Genomic DNA, 18,101 nt, shown 5'->3' on the forward strand with positions numbered 1-18,101 from the left:
CCCCCCCTGTACTCGTAACCAGCCAGGACTCTTATAATAACATCAGAAAGCAGAAAATAAAGTCACTCAGAAGCTCGTCCGAGTGATAGAGCCACAGGAAGTGTCACACAGACACTTTACAGAAGGACAGAAGAATAACACACTCCTGTTATCCCACCGTCCGTCTGCTGCCCTCATCACCAGAGTGAAGGTTCATACTCCTGTGGCAGGTGAGCTCAACAACATCCGACTGTGTTTTTAAATTATTCTGTTGCTTCTTCTTCTTCTTCTTCTTTTTCTTCTTCTTCTTCTGAGATTTCTGGTTATTCTCTGAGAGCCGTACCAACACAGGCAGGATCCATCCAACAATGATCCTTTGTCTCCTGAGACCTGCCTGCAATTATTCCCCTCAATGGCGTCCTTTGAGATTTGTCTTTGTCTGTGTTTTGGGACGGTCGCTGGACATTCAGAGACTCCAGCGTTGATCTAACACCCACGAATACAAACCACGTATATTTCACACATGGTCAGTGTTCAGTTTGTCGCCTACAAGCAGGAACTGTTCCCTTTCTTCACATGTGCTGCGGGACATGACCAAACAGACAAGTTGTCACTGTTTTCAGTCACTGCTGGGTGGCTGTTTGAGATTTGCATGTGAGTCAGGCTCATTAATACATCACCGGACTCTGTCCTCAGAGTCAGAGTGCAATCATTGACCACGAGGAGGAAGGAGAAGCTCGGAGGAGTGAAGGGGCAGAGGGAGTTTGAGGGAGTCAAGGCGACCGAACGCTCGCTCGTTCTGCCTCTTAAGGGTTTAGAAATACATGATTAACTTGATGACAAGCAGCTTTACTCCATCGGCGCAGGCAGGCAGATAAACTGACAAGTCACTTCCTGTTTTCTTGGTTAATGACACGTTTGAGGAGGATGTTCGTGAGTTTTAATAACCACATATGCTGCGATGTAATAATTCCACATCAGCCTGTTGCTGCGGACAAAAGGGTTTTCACTCTGTCTTTGTCGTCGGGGATGACAATTTGTCTGTTTTCTCACATCACACAAAGAGCACTGTTCCCCTGGCCTACACACACACACACACACACACACATTTTGGAAGTGACAACCTTGAAGTGACTCTGGAACAGTGAGGCCGTAAAAGGAGGAGGTGGGAGGAGAGGATTCAGAGACAGGACGTTGTTATTTGTGTGTCTGTGTGTGATGAGTCAAGATGATTAAGAGAGATAAACGTCAGACTTCAGTTCGTGGGTTGCGTTCTGTTCAAGTTCCTCTGTCGCCCCTCAAAGTCAAATCTTTAAGTCTCCGCCCCCTCACAGCCTCCGAAAGTTTGAATCACAACTCAAAACACGATGACATCAGGTTTTCTTATCAATCCGTCACTTGGACGATTTTTACCTTTGGTTCTACCTTTGGTTCACGTGTGATGTAGTTACACTCCACAGACGCTCTGCTCTACAGAGTGATGTCTGTGATGGAGAAGTTGGCTGACCACAGAGTTTTCTATGCAAATACAAACAGTGTCTCTTTGTTGCTTTGATATTCTGAACTTTGTTTCCGTAACACCTCAGCCGTGACAGTTCCCCAGTGTGAGATCCTCAAACCTTCTGTTTTGCAACGTCTGTCTCACGCTGAGTTCAGTTCCTCTGCTTGTTTGCTGCTTTATCGGAATTGTTTGCCTCTCCATTCCTGTAAATGCTAAACTAAACAAAGCCGTTAGCCTCAGGCCCGCTAAGGTCATACGTGTAAAGTTAACGTGGATATTAAAGCTGCTGAGTTCTCCTGAGTGTTTGAGGGAGATAAGTTAGTAAGCTTTCAAAGGGTAAAAGGTGAGGAGCTGGGAAAGAGGCAGGTGTTTACCCCCCCCCCCACCCTCCGTCACAGTGAATGAGCGAAGGACAATCCCTCTGTTAAAGTGTCACCTGCACGACTGAAGCATGTGATCAAAGCGTCGTTAAACTGCTACTCGACAAAAAACAGGGACTTTGATTGATGGTGTCCTTTCGTGTTTTGTTTTTCCTGCTGTAGGTTCAAGACTAAGAAGTGAAAATGGGATGTTTTGGATTCCTCAAAGTCATGATGTTCGTGTTCAACGGCATCATCTGTGTGAGTTCTGACGTTTGACCAGAAATAATTCAAATATTGCCCCATTTTCTGTCGGCAAACATCTGCGAGCCGGTGCAAAGAAAATGAGAAAGTGTGACGCGGATCGGAATTTAGGAAGTTTAAATTCACTAGATCCCCATTTTTATTTGGATCCGCACACACTCATAAATATCAGTCCCCTAAATATGAATAGTCCATGAAATATCCTCTGAGAAATCAACGAAAATGTATAGTTTAGTTAAGTTTAGTTAATTTATCGACCAAACAAAACAATTAACATTGAAATTTTAAACACAAAACCCTCCAACAACCCTTTTGACCAGTACTGCTCCAATGATTAGCTTCCCATGTAAAACGATTGTCTTCGTCTCCACCGTCAGCTGGCGGGCGCTGCCATCCTGGGCGTCGGGATCTGGGTGAAGGTGGACAGCGGCTCCATCCTCGGCTTCCTCGGGCAAATAGAAAACGCCCCGGCGGGGCTCAGTCAGGTGGTCAACGTGGGCTACCTGCTGATCGCAATAGGGGCGCTGCTGCTCATCATCGGATTTCTGGGCTGCTGCGGAGCCGTGAAAGAGAGCAAGTGCATGCTGCTGCTGGTAGGTCGCTGTTCTGCAGCAACTCTGGCCCGAGCAACACAAATAAAGTATATTCGACCTGATTCGATTGACTCGATGTTGGGTTCTATCCCGTTTTCAATAAATTGTACAACCGTCTGATCTTGTCCACAGTTCTTCATCATCATCCTGCTGGTCTTCATTGCGGAGGTCGCAGGGGCAGTGGTCATCTTGGTATTCAGACCCTTGGTGAGTTTTTTTTCAGGATGTCCGCAGGGGTGTCTCGTTAGCTGTGGACCTTTCGGCTCATGGATGTTTTCATTGTGTTTCAGGCCGATGAGCTGCTCCAGAAGCTCCGCACAGCGGCGGTTCAGGACATCAAGAAAGACTATGGGAAGAATCCAGACGTCACGGGACTGTGGAATACGACGATGACCACGGTACAAATCAGCTCTTCTACCGGACGACTTGAACGATGTGACCTCTCTTCACACGATGTGTAACTGTGACTCTCTCTCTCTCTCTCTCTCTCTCTCTCTCTCTCTCTCTCTGTGTGTCTACACGTTAGTTACAATGTTGTGGATTTCAAAACTCCTCCGACTTTGTGGATTCGCCGTATTATAAGGATCAGAACAACCAGTTCCCACCTCAGTGTTGCTCTGACAAAAGCTCCCCCTGTAACCAGATGGCGGTCGACACGGTATGGACCAGAAACAAGAGAAACGTACACACACACACACACACACACACACACACACACACAAAACCCAAGTGAAAGACTAACTCGCTCTTCTGTCCTTCATTGTCCTCAGACAATCACTGGCTGCTTCCCAAAGATCCTGAATCTGATTGACAAAAACACAGCCGTTATTGTGGGAGTGGCCCTGGGGATCGCGGTTCTGGAGGTATGAGCTTTTCTTTCACGCTCCTGCAGCAGAGAAACGATTCGACGACTGGAAATGAAGCCGTCGTTGTCTTTCAGTCGCTCCAACGTTGTGTGTGTTTTCTCCTCAGATATGTGCCATGGTCGTCTCCATGATCCTTTACTGCAGAATTAAATCCATGAACGCCTGAACTGCCGATGGGGAAACTCCCGAGGAGGATTTTTTTTATTATTCATTCCTGGATCGGCTCCAGAGTGAAGAGCTTCACCTTCATCCTGCAACAACTTCTCATCACTGAAGACAGTTAATGTCGGATCATGTGCAATCAGTTAGTGAACGACAACATCCATCCATCTGTTCATATATCTATTCATCCATCTATTCATCCGTCTGTCCATCCATCCATCCATCCATCTATTCATCCGTCTGTCCATCATCCATATATCCATCCATTCATTCATCCGTCCGTTCGTTCGTCTGTCCATCCATCCATCTATTCATCCATCCATCCATTCATCCATCCCTCCTTCCATCCATCCGTCCATCCATCCATCCATTCATTAATTAATTCATCCGTCCGTTCGTCTGTCCATCCATCCATTCATTAATTAATTAATTCATCCATCCATTCATCCACCCATCCATCCATCCAACCATCCATTCATTCATCCATCCAACCATCCATCCATCCATCCACCCATCCATCCATCCATCCACCCATCCACCCATCCATCCAACCATCCATCCATTCATCCATCCAACCATCCATCCATCCATCCATCCATCCATCCACCCATCCACCCACCCATCCACCCATCCATCCAACCATCCATCCATTCATCCATCCAACCATCCATCCATCCATCCATCCATCCATCCATCCATCCATCCATCCATCCATCCATTCATCCATCCAACCATCCATCCATCCATCCATCCATCCATCCATCCATCCAACCATCCATCCATCCATCCATCCATCCATCCAGTCCCATGTAATTTCTGCAGGATCATATATTTTCTACCTGTCAATCTAACAGATGTTGTTTATAACAGATCTATTTCTACCCTGACACACGAGAGCTGCTACAACCTGTAACACGTGTTCATTAAATTATAACTACATTCACTGTGTCGGACACAGGAAACGCTGTTGTTGGGGCGTCGTTGCCGCGGTTCCGCTTGTAAAATAGCGACAGAAGTGACACGTTATTTGTATGAATGTTGTGTGGTGATCAATTTTGGAATAAAGTGCAAATCATTTGTAGAAGCTGGTGTGAGTTCTGCTGGTGACATGAGGATGTGTGACATTTCAGACTTTTTGAGTGAGAAGGGGTTTTTTTTTTAATCGTACTTTAAACAAACAAGCTCTTTGTCTCAAAGCTCGTGGAGGTGAAAGAGTTTAACGTGGATACGGAAACATAAAGTGTTTATCTGAAGGAGGATCGAGCCGCTCAGTTTATTCAGTTTGATCAAAACTCATTTGTCAAGTTAATGTCTTACTTAGAGAATATTATATTTACTGAGACTTTTAGATGAGTGGACTTTTTCTTTCTGGCACTCGGACTTGAACAAAGGGGAAACTGGATGTACATATATATATATATATGTTCGTATGTAATTATTATTATATTAGTCCCGTTGGATTCTTCAGTTAAAATTCGAGACCTCACATTTACAATAAACGGAAAAGACCTGATCTGACCTGAACGCAACAGATTATTATTAATACTGTGAATATGAGGTCATTAGTTATTCAGAACATACCCACAATGCATCAGCAGAGGAAATATGGCAGGTTCCAATCTTTTGATGGACAGTTTTATTTTACAAACTCTTCTTCTTCTTCTTCTTCTTCGTCTTCTGATCAGATTGAAATCTAAATGAAGTCTTCACGAACAACAACAAAACTGATGTTATGTCACAACGTCTTTATTTCAACACGTCACACTGATCATTTAAATAATTACACAGCACCTCACCGACTCAAATTCAACACAGCTTTATTTGTCCCCGGAGGGCAAACAGCCTCTGATACGACAACAGCGCCCCCAGGTGTCTCTGCTGTGAAAGCACATGAGAGAGGTGTTGATCTGCAGATTGATCGACAGCTGATCCTGACACAGTTCAGAGATTATCAAGTATTTACCCCAAAGATTTTCTAAATGATAACAGCTGTTGATATAGACAACAGTTATATTATATTATATATTATTATCTTATCTTATATTCATCTGTAACATATTCATGTATCTTTGATAGATAAGGGCTGTGTGCTGTCATGTTCTGGTTTATTACTATTATTTTTTAATGATTATTATTATTATTATTAGTTTAATGGATTTATATTTTTTATATAAATTATATTAATAATTATTAAATAAATAATTAATTTATCAATGATTATTATTGACAGTATTACTACACACGCCCCTGATCCCAATATTCAGAGTAGGCAGTGGAATGTGGGTATTTTGTGTTAATGAGTGTGAAGTGTGTATCTTGTGTTAATGTGTGTGAAGTGTGTATCTTGTGTTAATGTGTGTGAAGTGTGTATCTTGTGTTAATGTGTGTGAAGTGTGTATCTTGTGTTAATGTGTGTGAAGTGTGTATCTTGTGTTAATGTGTGTGGTGTGTGTGAAGTGTGTATCTTGTGTTAATGTGTGTTGTGTGTGATGTGTGTATATTGTGTTAATGTGCGTAGTGTGTGTGAAGTGTGTATCTTGTGTTAATGTGCGTGGTGTGTGTGATGTGTGTATCTTGTGTGTGCGTGGCACTGGTGTGTCAGAGGAGGAGTCAGATGCGCCTCCATTGCGCAAACACTCGCCTCCGGACCGACACCAGTAACTTCAGTCCCTGATGTCTCTGTAACGTGACTCCGTGTCCGCCGCTGACTCTCTGCTCCGGCTGTGAAGTTTTGGTTCTTGAAGTTTTTTGCTCCTGGATGAATCCGGGTTTTCCTGCGCGCACCGCTGAGCTTCCAACAGGTGTCGAGAGTGAACATGTCCAGCGAGAGAGGAGCGAATGCTGCAGACAAGTGAGTAAACGCACGAGAGTGAGAATTAAACTTTGTTAAACACTCCGTTTCTCCAGAAGGAGCAGGACTCGTGGAGAAGCTGAAGGAAAGGAGCTGCCGCTGGTTTGAGTTGTGTTACATGTTTTCTGAGATGTGGACACTCTCTTCCTCACAGCAGCAACACAGGAGAAATAAAACTCTGCAGCTGACGCTTAACTTAATTTGCCCTAATTCCATTATATCTGCTGTGAGATTCATTTAAAACTCAAAGACGCTTCAATCCTGCAGCTTAGTTCAAGTTTTATTTGTTTAGCAAGTTAACACAGGGTCAACAGTACAACAGGAAGGGAGCTAGTAACACAAAACTACAACTATACTTTCAAAGCCATTCGTTAATTTAACTGTGTGGAGTGTGTGTGAATAGTTATTGCACCGTGTGTGTGTGTGTCAGTTTCATGCATCTGCTCCGTGTCTGTTGCTGCAGATCTTCACACATGACCCTGAAAGAGTGTCTGGACGAGTGCATGGAGGCTCTGGACCTCTTCCTCAACAACCACTTCAACGAGAGCCTGGACATGCTGCGGCCGAGGTAACAGCTTGTGTCCGCAGACCCCAGTGCTGCTGCACGCCGGTTATATTTAATTCAGCCCATTCATTGTGGCTAGCATGATGTCAGCAGTATTCGGGGGCCTGCAGTTGTGTATTTCCTGTCAGCCGAGGCAAGAGTGTGGACTCTGTGCAGTCAAGCTTCAGTCCTCCAGGATATTAAGTGTTTGCTGAAGCTGACGCCCAAGGACTGACTCGTCTGCAGAATAAACAATGTGCAAAAGACAGACTGGGGCTGTGGAGGAGAATAATGCCAGCAAGGTGTTTTCTCTTATCTTCTCCCAGCAGGAAAATGTGTTGGTAATACTGTCGCTGGCCTCCGAAACATTATCTTGGTGTTTGCTCGCAGCATGATGTGCACCGTGTTGATCCCGCGCCTCCGTGTTCCCTGTGTAGAGTGAACGACAGCATGTACCACGCTCTCATCTACGCCACGGTGCTGGAAATGCAGGCCATGATGACGTTCCAGCACGATGACATCACCAGAGCCGGACACACCATGAAGAGTGCCCAGGAGGTCTGTCAGAGGTCAGGATGTTCAATGAATGTAGACGCTGGAGTCTCTTCTACAAGCTCAGATCATCCTCATTAGATTCAAATTCAAAACATTCATCTTTTATATGACCCCTGAATTTACGTGCGTGTCTCTAATCACACGGCCGATTTGACTGAGCGGGAGAAGCAGCTGTAAAGCGCATGATAAAGAAAACTGTGTGTCGTGTGTTGACGGCTGCTGTGTTTCTTCCCGTGTCACGACGACGATGATACAGAAATGTTTTTTTTGATGTTTCAGGTTTCGACGGAAATCCCCGGGTTTGACGAACAAGTCCGACGGAGAATCGCTCACGGAAGGTAACGGGCTCGGACGACACGACAGGGGAAAAAAGTTCCTCATTCCAAAAGATAAACTGAGAATGAGTCGTGGGCTATTTTTTTTAATCACTTCTACAGTCTCTCGAAAGGTCAAAGGTCACCTGAACGGTTTTATGGTCGCTAACATTCTGCACAGATGTAAACTTTCCAGGTAAAAATCAGAAAAGAAAAAATGAAAGTGTCTTGATCGCCATCTGGTGGCCGGCTGCAGTATAGGTCATAAATCCTGTCGTCTCCATGTTAGCAGGTGGGACATGGACCAAACTAAAAATTCAAAGCAGACGTTGGTTTAGTTCTGATCACACTGGTGTTTGCACAGTTTTTCCAGTTGGTTTGGTTTTAATGACTCAAACGGTCGACAGCTGAGTCTGACTCGTGATTGGTCGAGCTCCTTCCTCCGATCATCGCTGCGCAGACAAAACGCAAGATGGCTGCGTTCGTATCGAAGCTTTCGTTATGTTCTTCTGAATCAAATGTGACGCTATCCGGTAGAAGAAGGAGGAAAAGAGAAGAAGGTCACATCTGCTTTTAGCAACATCTGCATTTTATGATTTATTACTTGTTGACTGTGATCGTTAATTATCTGTTCGTGTGTTTGTGTGTGTTTGTGTGTGTTTGTGTGTTTGCAGTGCAGCTTCACGCAGAAGTGTGTTACGCAGAGTGTCAACTCCAAAGAGCTGCTCTCACCTTCCTACAGGTGCGCTTTCAACAACATCAGCCCACCGTGCAGATGTTCGGTTCAGACGATGTGGTATTTCATCAGATCGTCACCACTCAGTTTTGTTTCACTTGGTGTTTTTTGCAGGATGAGAACATGGTGAGTTTCATCAAAGGAGGGATGAAAGTACGAAACAGCTACTTGATTTACAAGTAAGTAGAAAACAGAGCGTGTGTTCAGTGAAGTTCAAATAAATTGAAGTTATTAGAATGGGTATGTTCTTATTATTCAAAGGGAACTTTCTACCAAACTAAAAGTTCCAAATACTTTCTTGTCAAGGATTCTTTTATTTCCAGTAAAACACTGATGCATGTTCAAGTCTTCATTTAAAAACAGTGAAATGTCGTGACTGACAGCTGAGGCCGACTCACGCTGGCTGTGTTAGTATCCGGGATGCTTTGGGTTCATCGCCCCATCAAGTTTTTTAAATGCTGCTGACCCGTGTTGTCTGTTATCATTCAGAGAACTACACACCCTCATTAAATCCAACACGTGTCTCAAAGGACCCAGTCACCTGCACTTAGCGGGAGGAATCTCGTTTGGAATCGGGGCTTTTAATCTGGTACGTCCCAAAACTCTTTCCATCTATCAACACGACAAGTGGACCACGCTTCAAATACCATCCCGTGTTTGTTCAGCCCTCATCATGTGGTCTCCTTCGTTCACAGACACTCTCTCTGTTTCCTCCACGGATACTCAGGCTTCTGGAGTTTGCGGGCTTTTCGGGAGACAAGGTATGATGTAGATTCCCTTTGCTCCTCATGTGCTCACTCGTTAAAGGCGCATGTCATGTCCACGATACACGCGTGCATGTTTTCTACATGTGTGGTGCTGTTGTAGGAATATGGTCTGTCCCTGCTGCATGACGGAGCCACAGGGATGAACCTGCGCTCCATGCTGTGTGCTCTGCTCCTGCTCTGCTACTACACCTTCCTCACGTTCATACTAGGTAGTGCTGTACCGCCTCTGAACTTTATACGCATGTAACATTCAACACACTGTTTTTCATATATTATATATATATCACATATCATATCATATACGAGTTCATATCACAGTATCATGTTTTGATCCTCTCAGGAACGGGTGAAGGAGAAGTCGCTGAAGCTGAACGGCTGCTGAAACCTTTTCTGCGTCTCTACCCGCGGGTGAGTCGTGATGGTAACTCTCGTGCCTCGTCTCCATGGAGCCACATTGGACTGAGTCTCAGATCCTTCTGGAGAAACTCTCTGTTCAAACCCTGTGGACGTATTGAAATGGTTCAGATTCTGCGTCGAGTCATAACTGATAGAAACAAAACTACAAAAACAAGCTGCACCAAGGCGTTAAGAGCCAGAAGTGCATGTTGCTCTTTTTGTGGATTTGTGTTGTTTTTTAGTTCCTCATTCAAACATTTGTTCTCTTTTCTCCGACACTTAAACCTCTTCTCGGTCTTTTTTTTTTTTTTTTTTCTCACTGCATCGTCAGCCCTTTCACACGACTCCCTCCTCACATCTCTTTTCTTTCTCTCGTTCAGTCCCACACCCTGATTGTGCTCATGTGAAACTCACTCCACCTTCCACTCACACGCTCCCTCCTGCGCCATCAATCCTTGCACCGTCTTTCCTTCAATTTAGCCGCGCACCTCGGCGCTATCTCTCCGGCTCTAGTGAATTCACATTCCCTGGTTCCACTCCACCTTCTGCCTACATACCAGCCCATCCCTGAGAGCAAACTGTGTCTTGGTTAAACACAACTTTAGTGTAATTGCTGTGCAGCAGCTCTCTTGCAAATAGATAAGAATTTAATTAATATGCATCGTTCTCTTTCCTCTCTTCTGTCCAGGGAGCAATATTCCTCTTCTTTGCAGGAAGGACTGAAGAAATCAAAGGGAACATTGATGAGGTGTGTTTCAGGAACTGTGTCAATAACATGGATTAAATGGGGACTAGTGTCACCTAGTATCAAGTAAAAGCTCCTTGTTCGGAGTAAGTGAAGCATGTTTCAGCCACTGAGCTCCAAAGCACCAGCACCAATGTCAGTATGACACAACACATCTCAAATTCAGTGTCGCTCTTACATGCTATTCTCCTACATGGTGCTGCTGCTGCCAGGCGGTGGCGCTGTTTGAAGATGGCTGCAAGGCCCAGCAGACGTGGAAGCAGTTCCACCACATGTGCTACTGGGAGCTGATGTGGTGCTTCACCTACAAGCGAGCGTGGAAGATGGCGTACTTCTACGCAGACCTGCTGAGCCAGGAGAGCCGCTGGTCCAAGGTGCGGAGCCGAGGTTCTTCTGTTGCTCCTGTCGAACATCTGCAGGAGCAAAATGAGTGAATCCCATCTCTGTGTTTTTCTCTGTTAGGCCATGTATGTGTACATGAAAGCTGCGTACCTCAGCATGCTGCCGAAGGAGGAGGCCAGGCCGTTTGGAGAGGACGAAGTAGAACTCTTCAGGTAGAAGCTGTTTTAGCTCGAATGTACTTTTTACCGACGTGTTCACTTTGTATCTGAAAGGGACACGAGCTGGAAATGGATCTGAACTTCTCAGTAAATCTAGACACAAGTAGGAACAAAACTCTGGAGGCTTAACGTCAAATACATCTTGTGCAATATACGGAGACAGTCTTAGGTTAGTCAGACGTCTGTTAGAACAAAGATTACAAGTCCCTGGTTACGCACTCTGTTTTCTGAATCATCGATTAGTCCAGAAACGGGTCACGTCTTCATTTTGACACACCCTTGTTGACTGTACACTGGAACATTCGACTTTGATTAATAAATATCTGTCGTAGTTTGACGAGCTCTTCGCCATCGATTTAGTTTCCAAACTAGTTGTTATGTCAGGAAATCGGTTTATTCAAGTTTTCACGTCGACTCACTTGCGCCCCCTGCTTTCTTTCCACATTAGTCTTCATTTCTCTCCTCTGTCTTTAGACAAGTGCCCACCTTCAAGCAGAAGATCGCAGGAAAGTCTCCCCCGACTGAGAAGTTTGCAATTCGTAAAGCCAGACGCTACAAGGCGTCGTGCCCAGTCAGGCTACCGGTGCCAGTGCTGGTAAAGACACACACACACACACACACACACACACACACACACACACACACACACACACACACACAATGGGATCTTTGTTTGACACACAAAGCCTTGCAACATTATTTTCTGCTTGGTTACAGGAGATGATGTACATGTGGAATGGTTTCAGTATGATCAGCAAACGGCCGGAGCTGACGGAAGGCCTGATGCAGACTTTGCTGGATGCAGAGCGCAGCCTGCAGGAGTCTCCAGGTAATGCAGCACGTCCAGCCCTGCCCCCTCTCTCTGCTTCCTGTAACCAGGGATAATGGAGTGTGTTCTTTCCTCTGCAGAAAATGAGTATTCAGTGGACGACCGCTGCCTGATCCACCTGCTGAAGGGTCTTTGTTGGAAGAACCAGGGTCACCTGAAAGATGCTGAGGAGAGCCTAAAGAGAGTGTGTTCCAGGTGAGCTCCATCTAACAGACAACATCCCCAACAGAGACAAAACCAAACGTCCACCACACAACAACTCTGAGCACAAAGTTCTGACTTTAAATGTGGGTTCCACGAGACGACAGCGACGGTTATGTGATCAACCGACTTTCTGTGTGTGCGCAGTGAGAAGAAGATCAGGTTTGACCACTACCTGGTGCCCAACTCTGTGGTGGAGCTCAGCCTGCTCTACATAGACCAAGGCCGAAGGGACGAGGCTATCAAGCTGCTGCACAAGGCCAAGTAAGATCCTCCCAGAAAGATTCAGCAGAAAGATCCTGCAGCAGAACAAAGTAGAACATGTCAGAGAAATTCTTGCGTCTATGGAATATGTGATATTTTTATCTAGCATGTTCACATGGACACTAATATTCTGACTGTTGACTTTATTCAGAATAATTACAGTATATTTACACGTTAGTCTGACTTTGACTCTCACCATTAAGTTTGATGTTATTCCACCAGTTTTAAAACCACGACCTGAATTAGTTTAATACACTGTTTTCCACATGTTTACAAGGTCAGAAAACACGTCTCTATCTGATTATTGATTCTTTCACCTTATTCAGAAGCGATTTACATGTTTTATTCACAGTATTTTCCTAAAGGGGTTAATATCAGAAGGTTGCTGTTCATGCAAATATACTTGTCGACACGCAGACACATCTGTGGTCAGGATCCAGACGTAATTTGGTTGAGCAGGAATGACGCACGTAACTTTTGCATAGAGAGCGTTGGTCAATCACTGGAGACACATTCAGGATGCGTTTTTGTGGTGAGATCACTCAGGACTGATCTCAGTACCACGTCTGAGCCTCTGTCAACAGCAACATTCATGATTCAGTGCTCAGTTGATAGACATGTGTGGAACACTAGAGGTCGCTGTCTGCCTGTGCACAGTAAATAATCCACTGTGACTCTCCTCTCATCATTGCTGTGCCCTGCAGACAAAACTACAAAGATTACTCGATGGAGTCTCGCACTCAGTTCAGGATTCACGCCGCTCTGGCCAAACTCAAGGCGGACCCAGGTGAAGACGAGGACACTCACCTGTGAGACGACAGCAGAGGCTCCTCTCACACCAAGCTCTTCCATGTCCCTCACATGTCAGCTTTGTTTTTCATGAAGTGAATACTAAGTATTTAACGTGTGCTGGTTCACCCTTTCAGCCACTTTTATAAACTGAATATTTGGGAGGAGCTGACTCGTCCACTCTCAAAGATCAACATTTAAAGTCCAGGGACCTTGAACTTCACCGATAAGTTAACACTTGTATTTTATGGTCAATGTTTTTATTGTTTACACTAAAAATTTAAAAACTCTAAATCTTAATCAACTGATTTGAGTCACTCTGAATATCAAATGCAATTAATTTTAAGACCTAATAAATTGTATGATAAGTTCGCAGCCTGAGCTGCTTGTAATTATGTCTCGCCAACATACTGTAGAGCACCGTTGTTAGAATGTTCATGGTATTTCTCACACAGCTGTAAACATTTGATGCAATGTTTTGAAAACTAATTTAGATATTAGTTAAAGGACTTGAATTATTTTTATCACGCAGAGTCAGCAGCTTCTGCTCTGACTCACATCAGCAGCTGGAGCCTCTGTGTGTTTGAAACATCTGGATCAGTGTGTGCACGTTACAAAGACTTTTAAATGTATTAATTCTATGTTGTTGTTTTTTTTTTTCTTAAATCAAATAATAGTCCATGACTATGTATAAAATATATCTAGAAGAATATATGTAGAAGACTTAAGTAATTTAATAAAATGTATTAAATATTTTAATGTATTCATTTCTGATTTTTCTCTGACCTTTCACCTTTCAGCTTCGTCCGCAGCATTTATCTTTATCCCGTAAAATATTTGTATTCCTTAAAAACATTCCAGACAAAATTCAATCTTCACAGAGATTAATTTATTTCAGTGACGTTTCCACATAAACAACGAAATAAAGATTTACACTGAAGAAGAGAGGTTCTGTTTGATTCGGGTCAGATGTCTGATCTCATCTGTAACGACACCAAACAAGGATCAAACTGTTCTTCAGATACTTTCACAACTGTCCCACTCAACCGTGTCGTACTTTTCTTTTCATTTCACGCAGTCAGACCGAGGCCCAACAGTTAATTCTGTCATGAGACTATGAGGAGGCAGCGGGTGGTGTGTCGGGAGCTGCCGCCTGCTCTTCTTTCAGTCTGCGTTTCATCAGTTTCCTTTTCTTCTTCTCTTCTTTTTCTATCTCAGCAACCATTTCCAAGAACTTGGGGCTGCGGGGGTCCAGCGCGTAGCCAAAGCGCTCTCTGGCCTGAGCCAGCAACTTTCCGCGGCGTTCTTTCTCGTCCTTCAGCCTCTGTTTGGTTTCACGCTTCTCCCGACGCCAGTCTGCGATCATCTTGGGCATTTTGGCCAAGTTTGCTGCAATGATTTTCTCTCTGCGATGGAAACAGAAAAGATTGGATTAGTTTCTGAGTGAAATGTTTCAACAGCAATTGGACGGATCATCGTGTTTTGGTTCAGACACTGATTTTCCAACTCAGGAGGAATTTTAATAACTTTTCATCTCGTGCCACCATATGGTCAAAATTTGTCTAAAACGTTTAATGTCATATTAGATGTTTGAGTTTATTTGGACAAAGGACATTTATCATTTTCTACTTTTAACTTTATTAATCTTAAGACACAAAAAGTAGCAGTGAAATGAGAAATATGCTATCATAGATATTAAAGAATGGATTTTACCATAGTTTTCTCCCAGACAACCGACACACACACAATCACACACACACCTAAATATATTGCTTTAATTAATGTCACACGTTCATTAGTTTGAGTTGTTGTCGTGTTGTAGAAGATATCAGCCGTTTCAACATTTTGATGAAGCCTTTGATTAAAGATTCTTCTTCTAATGACCAGTGTTGTAATCTGTTTTAATCTCATATATATTATTTACCTTGTATTTTCTGTTTATCTTATATATATATTATAATTCATCACTGTGTTTAAATATAGTTGTTTAAGTTTGATTTTATCACAAGGACACTTCGGCCGCTCAATCACTAGACTGATCTGAGGTCAGACATTGGAGGCAGCAGGTGTACTAGCCTAGCTGTCCGATAATTGACGCACTAGCCCCGTTAGCATGCCTTACTTCGCCAGTCGTTTCTGGGTCTCCTCCTTCTCCTCCAGCTCGATGCTCCTCAGCATCGCCTCCAACGGAGGCTGCCACTGCTTCTCCTCCTCGACGATCCCGTCCAGCTGCTCGGGGCTCGGCCACAGTGACGCGGGGTCGATGCCCGACGCGGACCCGTAGCGGCCGAACAGCTTCCCGTCGTACCGGGCCGTCTTCTGCCACTCCGGGGTCTTGTCGCTGAGCTTGTCCGGGATGTGCGGGTCGGTGAGGTTCAGCCGCAGAGGTCTGGGGTTGTAGGACGCGGTCTGCAGCAGAGACCCGCACCGACAGCCCGCAGGGTTCGGCGGAACCCCCGCGAGAGTCCGACACAACACCGCTGCCCTCCTGCACAACACGGAGGCCGCCATCTTTGTTCACCCGCCGGAAGGACCCGGGGAGGAAGTGATAGGTGTCTTCCGCTGCGCCTGTTCGGATCGGTGGCTCCTCCACGTGCTCTGGAAATGTTTGAAGCGAACTTTTGGTTCTTGAATCACTTTGGAAACAACCGAGTTAACACCGCACAGTTCATTATGAAGAGGTAAGTTCCAAAGACTTTACACAACAACAGCGTATAATTAAAAACTAAAGGAGAAACAGTTTTTAAGCAAAAACACCAAACATCCATTTTCTACTTTTCTCTAATAAGACTTTGGAGTTTGGACTTCAGCTCTAAAGAGACAAATCATTGAAACTTGTGTCACTTGTGTCTGTGGAGTTTTCACTCACACGTTTGTGATATTTCATCGACTAGTGATTAAATAAGATGAATCCTCAACGTGGTGGACAGTGACCCGAGTTCAAACCAGAGAACATGGAATTGATTTTGAATCTGGACTCAAGGTGCTCAGAGTTTGGATAAGAAGAACAAACATGACATAAATATACACTTAAAAAGAAAAAGTCTGTTTCTACAATTATTTATTTCTGTATTTATTTATTTATACACAAATTCATTAAGTTATTTCAACGTAAATTCATTCATTTATTTATACATTTCAAGTTAGCTTATTTATGTTTTTCTACATGTGTGTTTATTTATTCATTCACATTTATTCATTCATTTATTTCTACATTTGCTTATTGATTTATTTGGGGTGTTTCTGTGTCCATATGTTAATTATGTCTGCGGGCTTGTGTCAGCCTATCGTTTATTTTATCATTTATTCGTGTATTTTATTCTGAAATACTTACGTCATTTAGATTTTGTCTTTCATACTGGTCGACACGTTGAACTCTGTATATTTTATTCTAACTAAATGAAAGCGCTCTTTCTCTGTGTGATGTGTCAGTTTCAGACATTTTCACCTTATGTTACTACATAAGAATTTACTTGCACTGGTAAATGAATCACTTTCAGAGGTTCTCAGTGATTTTCAGATGAAATGTTTCTCACTGGACGTTAACTTGGACGTGGTTGAGAGCAGGTGGGTCGTCGCCAGTGGAGCCGAGACTCTTTTAACACCTTCTTTGAACAGGGACCACTGGTGCAGGGAAATAAACCTTTGAAAGAAAGGATCTTTGTTTTAACCTCCTGAGCTCCACCTCCTCCTTTCCTCCTTCAGCAGCCTCCACCCTCCCTCAACTTTTACATTTAATTTCTTTTCAAGCAGCGGACACGGGACAAATGGGGTTGCTCTGGAGTGCGGCACTTCCAGGGACAGATGTCATCGCTTTTTTGTGTCGTGGGAGCGCGCAGAGCTCTCCATCGTCATTAAAGATTTAGGGTTCCCATGGCAGGGGTAGCACCGGGCTGGAGGAGGGGGTGGGCATGACAGAGGCTTAATTTGGCTTAGGAGCGATCTGGTGCCAAGCCCGGGGCTTTACGGATCGCATCAACGTCAGTCACAGGCAAATAGGCTTGTTAGCAGTTAGACGATAAGGGGATGGTGGCAAGATGACAGGTCTATTTCTGAGTGAGTGGGAGGGACGGGTGCAGAGTTAATACGTGTGGAACTCACCTGAATTATGACTCTGTTCCTACACATGCTGTTTATTCTCATTTGTCTTGGATGTGAGGAGCAGTCGGTTCAGGCAGGTCGATCAGGAAGACGAACGCGTTGGCCTCTTGTGTCGGTCAGATGTGTAACTCCACATCTGCACTTGATGATGAACTGCAGACCCTTCAGATGAAGTAGTTTAAGGCCGGTCTGGAATTTGAACCAAAGACCACCTCAGCAGACTCGTGCACTCCAGAGCTGGTGTTGACAGCTTGAGGTTTAATACAAACATCGGTGTCTGCCAGGAACTGGGGAAATATGTTACCTTAGCACATTAAAAGAACCAGAATGACCCTCGGTACAGAGCGCACCTCCGGTTTCAGCAGTCCCCTCACGTTCTATCAAGCTGTGACAAATTGCTCACACGCGTTTATCAGTGGTTGTTTCATCAAGATCCACGAATGTTTCTCTTATAAACCTGTGAAAATGTTCCAGTATGAAAAATAAAGATCCACACCCACACCAAAAACCCTCCCTGACCCACATCTGCATTCTTCCACCAGGTTTTTCTGATAATCAGTCATTTGTTTTGTTGTCATCCTGATAACTAACAAACAAACGCAGATGGAAACGAACCTCCCTGGCGACGGTAACAAATACACTTCTAACATCGCCGTCCATTCACACCCATGTTCTGCCTGTTCTTTAGTTCACTTGTATGATACAGTCGAGAGTCAGAGGCTGTT

At 44.2% G+C, this 18,101-nt stretch overlaps 4 protein-coding genes across 5 annotated transcripts in view; 3 read left to right on the forward strand and 1 right to left on the reverse strand.

Annotated features, from left to right (window-relative positions):
• Positions 1–11: 11 nt before the first annotated feature.
• tspan34b (tetraspanin 34b) lies at positions 12–4,808 on the forward strand. The gene is made up of 8 exons (XM_069524537.1): positions 12–209; positions 2,023–2,100; positions 2,481–2,696; positions 2,829–2,903; positions 2,987–3,094; positions 3,223–3,354; positions 3,467–3,559; positions 3,669–4,808. The coding sequence occupies exons 2-8, from the start codon at positions 2,044–2,046 to the stop codon at positions 3,726–3,728; spliced, it is 741 nt and encodes a 246-aa protein (XP_069380638.1). The 5' UTR covers positions 12–209; positions 2,023–2,043; the 3' UTR covers positions 3,729–4,808.
• Positions 4,809–6,152: 1,344 nt separating this feature from the next.
• Positions 6,153–14,030, forward strand: LOC109641826 (tetratricopeptide repeat protein 39A). 2 transcript variants are annotated; one of them, XM_020106394.2, is made up of 18 exons: positions 6,153–6,575; positions 7,039–7,143; positions 7,557–7,688; positions 7,954–8,012; positions 8,663–8,730; positions 8,839–8,903; positions 9,214–9,313; positions 9,420–9,485; positions 9,592–9,703; positions 9,832–9,899; positions 10,576–10,635; positions 10,845–11,006; positions 11,095–11,186; positions 11,667–11,787; positions 11,910–12,021; positions 12,102–12,216; positions 12,370–12,486; positions 13,191–14,030. In XM_020106394.2, the coding sequence occupies exons 1-18, from the start codon at positions 6,541–6,543 to the stop codon at positions 13,297–13,299; spliced, it is 1,698 nt and encodes a 565-aa protein (XP_019961953.1). In that variant the 5' UTR covers positions 6,153–6,540; the 3' UTR covers positions 13,300–14,030. The 2 variants fall into 2 exon arrangements, with proteins under 2 accessions (XP_019961953.1, XP_019961954.1); XM_020106395.2 differs by having other exon boundaries at positions 9,592–9,700.
• A 112-nt stretch (positions 14,031–14,142) lies between these two features.
• gadd45gip1 (growth arrest and DNA-damage-inducible, gamma interacting protein 1) lies at positions 14,143–15,824 on the reverse strand. The gene is made up of 2 exons (XM_020113003.2): positions 15,398–15,824; positions 14,143–14,681 (listed from the first exon to the last, which is right to left on the reverse strand). The coding sequence occupies exons 1-2, from the start codon at positions 15,784–15,786 to the stop codon at positions 14,390–14,392; spliced, it is 681 nt and encodes a 226-aa protein (XP_019968562.2). The 5' UTR covers positions 15,787–15,824; the 3' UTR covers positions 14,143–14,389.
• Positions 15,825–15,938: 114 nt separating this feature from the next.
• The window catches only part of nfixb (nuclear factor I/Xb), a 61,710-nt gene continuing 59,547 nt past the window's right edge, over positions 15,939–18,101 (forward strand). Inside the window, exon 1 of the mRNA XM_069524531.1 lies at positions 15,939–15,956. The gene's annotated coding sequence lies outside the window, so the exon portion shown is untranslated. The remainder of the gene's footprint in view (positions 15,957–18,101) is intronic.

This window comes from Paralichthys olivaceus, chromosome 5 (assembly GCF_024713975.1).
Source record: "Paralichthys olivaceus isolate ysfri-2021 chromosome 5, ASM2471397v2, whole genome shotgun sequence".
NCBI classification, from domain to species: Eukaryota; Metazoa; Chordata; class Actinopteri; order Pleuronectiformes; family Paralichthyidae; genus Paralichthys; species Paralichthys olivaceus.